Here is a 5892-nt window from a genome sequence, read left to right as displayed (position 1 = left end):
GAGAATAGTTTGACTCCCTCTTCTTTGGGGCAGCCCCTGAGATATTGGAAGGCTGCTATCATGTCTCCCCTAGTCCTTCTTTTCATTAAACTAGACATAATCCAATTCCTGCAACTGTTCTTCGTATGTTTTAGCTTCCAATCTCCCTAACTATCTTTCTTGCTCTTCTCTGCACTTTTTTCTAGGATCTCAACATCATTTTTACACACTGGAGACTTAAAACTGGACACAGTATTCCAAAAATGTGTCTTCTCCTGTTGCACTTTTTTAAAATTTATTTATTTTTCCTCCAAATCTTAGAACTGCCCTTCTCTTTCAAAGTGGGATTCTCTTTTTGTTGATATTTCAGTTACACAGCCTATTTTTAGGCAAATCAGAAACTGTTGTGGTGGCACCCGGGAACTGGGCATATATTTTTCTATATCTCTGGTATTCTTTGCCGGAAAGAAAGTCTATGCTTCCTATAATATCCTCCTCTTGCTTCTTTTCACTTGACCAGCATAGCATTCTCCTTTAAGTGCTAAATGAGCAATAAAATCCCAGGCATCCAACTAATCTCAATTACCAAATTCTCAGCCTGTGCCAACCCATCCTTCCTTAATCTCTGTTTCCCCATAACCCCATAAATCTTCTCAATTCGCAACCTCTGCAAAAAATAAATAGTAATAAATAAACAAACTGTTGTGTTTTCTGCAGTGGCATTGGCATCTTTTGAAATATTTCTCAAAAATATGCAGAGTTCCCAGGCTACCCAGATCCATCTTTTTTTTTCTTCTTGTCCAAAAGAGCCTCTCTGAGTTTTCCCCCCCCCCAATAATTCTGCCCATAATTCTGAAATATTATGCTGATACAAATTGATAAACAGACCCACGATGAGAAACAGAAAGGAAGGGGGGGAAAAAAGGAAGCAATTTAAAACTTCTTACTTACCAGAGATGGCAGAATCAGCAGGGAAAATACCCAAGAGCATTGTTGCTTTGAAGGACTCATGTCAACATAGAGGAATTTTGCTCTGTTGTTGCTTCGTCCTTTGCTAGTATGAGGAACTGGCTGGTGGGTTTTTGGGACACACAAGCGACGGGGAGGATAAGGAAGGTGTGCAGTCTCTAGACACAACTCAGTAATCTGCAGCTGACTGGCTGTCCACCAGCAGTTGTATTAGAAGCTCGGCTGGTTACTTGTGAAGCGAGTGGGTGGGTTCTTCTAAAACCACATGAATAAACCATCAGAGGATGACAAACAAACCTGGTTGAGTTAACAGGTGCCCTCTGAAGCTGGGAAACTTTTTTCCCAAGCACACACACACACACACACACACACACACAACAGATCAGGGGGTGCTAGGTCAGGAGAGCTAAAAAAACTCAACAACCAAATGACCTCATTTGTGGTTTGCAAGCAAACATTACTTGGTGAAACTTTGGTGGAGTGGGTTCCTTTTACAATTTAGACCTAGAACCGCAGGGCTGGAAGGGGCCTTAAAGGTCTTCTAGTCTGACCCCCCCCCCAAGGCAGAGGAATTTATACTTTCAACCTATTTCTACTAATAATGCCATTACTCTTTTTAAAGTAAGAAAGATCAAAAGTAACAGAAAGTAACATTTAAGGGAGGGAGGGAGGAAAAGAGGGAGGAAGAAAGGAAGGAAAAAAGAGATGGAGGGAGGGAGGGAAGCAGGGAGGGAGGAAAACTAAGAGACAGAGGGAGGGAGGAAGGAAAAGAAAGAGAGGTGGCGGGAGGGAGGGAAAGAAGGAGGAAGGAAGGAAAAGAAAGAGTCAGAGGAAGAGAGGGAGGAGGAAGGAAGGAAAGAGAGATGGAGGGAGAAAAGAAGGGAAAGAAGGAAGGGAGGGAAAGAGAGAGAGAGGGAGGGAGGCAGAAGGAAGGAAGGAAAAGAAAGAGAGAGGGAAGGAGGGTTAGTGGAAGGAGAGAAGGAATGAAGGAGGGAGGGAGGGAAGGGAGGGAGGAAGTCCAGGGGAAAAAAATCAAAAGATTTAATTTAAATTTTCTTTTAAAACAACTATAAATATAAATTAAACTCTTACTCTGTGGTTACAACATAACTCATGTTTTCCTCTCTCATCTACATCTATGCATACATATTCACACAAAAAGTCCAAAAGGGATTTCCAGGCAGCATTAATCTTAATTAGGCATATCTACAAACTCTGTCACCTTCACCATCCACTCCTCCATCGTGCATAGTAGCATCTCCAGGGATGTGAGGCTAATTACGGCACAATATGAGCATTTCGTAGGAAACTCACTATCTCTGGAAAGACAGGGGGCGGGGGGGGGGGCTTCTGCTGTTGGACCTTCCTTTTCAGCAGGAGATGCTGAGTTCACGTCCAGCCTTAGGCACAAATGCCAGCCGAGTAACTTTGGCCCAATCCCCAGGGGGCTGTGAGTTCTAATCCCACTTTAGGCAGGAAAGCCGATGAATCGCCTGGTGGTTAAATGAACGGGACTCATATCCTCCACTGACTTCATTGTGAGAAGCTAGCTGAGCAAGCTGCATAGGGCTATCGCATGGATGTTGCAACTGTCACAAATTCATGCCAGTTGCCAAGCACCTGGCATGAATGACCATGTGACGGGAGGGGGGGGGGCGAAATGCAGCGATGCTTATAAATGTATGATGCCTGGTCATAGGTCTTGTCTCTAACGTCAGACAGTCACTAAACGGATGGTTGTAAGTTGAGGGAGAGAGACAGGCAAACAGACAGATAGACAGACAGAGATAGTGAGAGAGAGCAAGATAGAGATAGATAGACAAACAGAGAGACAGAGAGACAGACAGAAAGATAGAGAGAGAGAGAGGCAAAGAAAGAGAGACAGACAGACAGACAGAAAGAAAGATAGAGACAGGCAGATAGTGAGAGAGAGACAGAAATAGATAGATATAGATGGAGGGATAGAGGGATGGAGGGATAGATAGATAGATAGATAGATAGATAGATAGATAGATGGATAGATGGATAGATGGATAGATGGATAGATGGATAGATGGATAGATGGATAGATGGATAGATGGATAGATGGATAGATGGATAGATGGATAGATGGATAGATGGATAGATGGATAGATGGATAGATGGATAGATGGATAGATGGATAGATGGATAGAGGGATAGAGGGATAGAGGGATAGAGGGATAGAGGGATAGAGGGATAGAGGGATAGAGGGATAGAGGGATAGAGGGATAGAGGGATAGAGGGATAGAGGGATAGAGGGATAGAGGGATGGGGATAGATAGATAGATAGATAGATAGATAGATAGATAGATAGATAGATAGATAGATAGATAGATGATATAGATAGATAGATGATATAGATATAGATATAGATATAGATATAGATTAGATATAGATATAGATATAGATATAGATATAGATATAGATATAGATATAGATATAGATATAGATATAGATATAGATATAGATATAGATATAGATATAGATATAGATATAGATATAGATATAGATATAGATATAGATATAGATATAGATATAGATATAGATATAGATATAGATATAGATATAGATATAGATATAGATATAGAATAGATATAAGAGAGATAGAGAGAGTCAGAGACAGACAGATAGACAGACAGACAGAAAAAGAGAGAGACAAAAAAAGAGAAAGAGACAGAGAGACAGAGAGAGAAGAAAGAGAGCGAGGGAGACAGAAAGATAGACAAACAGACAGACAGAGAGTGAAAGAGGCAGAGCGACGCGCATAGATAGATAGATAGATAGACAGACAGACAGATAGATAGATAGTCAGAGAGAGAGAGAAAGACAAATACAGATAGAAAGATAGAGACAGACAGAATGAAAGGTAGAGATACAGAGACAGACAGACGAGAGTGAGGGAAAGACACACACAGAGAGAGAGAGAGAGAGAGAGAGAGAGAGTGAGAGAGAGTGAGTCAGAGAGTGAGACAGACAAACAGACAGGCAGACAGAGAATGCCCACGGGGAAATATGCAAAGCACACCATCCCATTTTCCATCTTTTGAACCTGGGAGCTTGAAGACAAAGAGTTGATTTGGCTGCAGAGAATGAAAACAAGCTGCCCGCCTGAGTACACACGCACACATTCTCCCTCTCTCCCTCTCTCTCTCTCTCTCTGTGTATGTGTGTGTTTTTCCTAGCCTAAGCATCTCCATATTTATTTTTCGAGTAGAGCGGCTATTTTCAGCTAAGTGTGACTTGAAGCTTCCTATTCAGCATTTCCTCGAACCAGCCACCAGTTACTCGTCCCTCATCTCATCAAGACCCATCTGCCGGCTTGATGCATAATTAAAATAAAATTATTGCTTTCCTTTTGAGGTTTGCGCCTGCGGAGTTGGGAGAAGAGCCTGCCATCCAACCACGGATTACTTAACTGGGATTGGCAAGCATAAAAAAAACCCCCAAAAGCAGAGAGGCAGGTGATATAGCAATAGCAGTGGACTTATATACCGCTTCATAGGCCTTTCAGGCCTCTCTAAGCGGTTTACAGAGAGTCAGCATATTGCCCCCAACAATCTGGGTCCTCATTTTACCCACCTCGGAAGGATGGAAGGCTGAGTCAACCCTGAGCCGGTGAGATTTGAACCGCTGACCTGCTGATCTAGCAGTAGCCTGCAGTGCTGCATTTAACCACTGCGCCACCTTGGCTCTGATGGAATATGTATGAGATTCATGAACCTGTAATTTATTTAATTCTCTCTTCCTCTTTTTCTTTTTTTTGCCTCACATTTGCTCCATTTAATCACAGGGGGTCCTCGACTTACGACCATTCGTTTAGAAGTTACAACGGCACTGGAAAAAGGGAACTTAGCGCTATTGTTCCCTTGGGGACCATTGCGGTGTTCCCGCAGTCATGTGGTCAAAAGTCAGACGCTTCACAACTGTCTCATATTTATGACGGTCGTAGTGTTCCAGGGTCATGTGACCCCCCCCCCCCTTTTGGGGACCTTCTGACCACCAAGAAGGCGGGTTTACTTCCTCACCAATTGCGGGGGATTCACATAATAGCCGTGGCAAGAAAGGTCGTAAAATGGGGCAGAACTCACTTCACGACTGTCTTGCTTAACAACAGAACTGGTGGGCTCGATTGTGGTCATAAGTCGAGGACTGCCAGAGGGACAAAAGCGTCTTGTTGTGTTCTGAAATTGGATAGGAGTGTCTGTTTCTAACTTAACTTTTGATCTTATTAGAGTAAGTTCATACAGTTTATTCTAAGTTTTTTTTTCCCCCCTCCTCCCCAGGGTACTTAAGGGAACCAGTGCAGTTGTTAAGTGAATCGCATGGTTGTTAAGTGAATCCAGCTTGCCCCATTCTGATTTTGCTTGTCAGAAGGGGGGCCTCAAATGGCAATCATGTGACTCTGGGATGCTGCCCCTGTTATAAACACCCGCTGAACAAGAGCCCAAATTTTGGCTATATGACGGTTGTAAGTGCGAGGTTGTAAGTGCGAGGACTGCTCTTCAGTCTCCTTTTTCAATGCAGTTGTAACAGTCACTAAATGAATGGTTGTAAGTCGAGGTCTACCTCTTTGATTTCAGTGCGTTTGTGTGTGACTGTTGTCCCCCAAATATTCAGAATGTTATGAACAAACAGACGAAGTCATTTCCCTAAATCTAGGATTTTTGGTCAAGAAATGAACAACCTTATTTTTTTTGGGGGAAATACATCCAAACACTTGATCTGCCAAAATACCTCAAGGAAGCTTGCAGGAATTAAGTATGTCTAGTTTAGGGGGGCGGGAAGGACCAGGGGTGACATGATAGCAGTCTTCCAATATCTCAGGGGCTGCCCCAAAGAAGAGGGAGTCAAGCAGAAGTGGGTTCCTATCAGGAGCCGAGGTGGCGCAGTGGTTAAATGCAGCACTGCAGGCTACTGCTAGAT

At 43.0% G+C, this 5892-nt stretch overlaps 1 protein-coding gene across 1 annotated transcript in view; it reads right to left on the bottom strand.

The window, feature by feature from the left end:
• The window catches only part of GHRHR (growth hormone releasing hormone receptor), a 42358-nt gene extending 41248 nt beyond the window's left edge, over positions 1 to 1110 (bottom strand). The window contains exon 1 of the mRNA XM_087712227.1: positions 931 to 1110. Coding sequence (XP_087568353.1) covers positions 931 to 990 — 60 coding nt within the window. The 5' untranslated portion in view covers positions 991 to 1110. The remainder of the gene's footprint in view (positions 1 to 930) is intronic.
• Between the last annotated feature and the right edge of the window lie 4782 nt (positions 1111 to 5892).

This window comes from Thamnophis sirtalis, unplaced genomic scaffold, assembly GCF_051295495.1.
Source record: "Thamnophis sirtalis isolate CommonGarterSnake01/CBP01778 unplaced genomic scaffold, rThaSir2_p1.2 scaffold_4, whole genome shotgun sequence".
Taxonomy (NCBI): Eukaryota; Metazoa; Chordata; class Lepidosauria; order Squamata; family Natricidae; genus Thamnophis; species Thamnophis sirtalis.
Note: the sequence above shows the minus strand (reverse complement) of the source record. Positions and strands in the feature narration are given on the sequence as shown.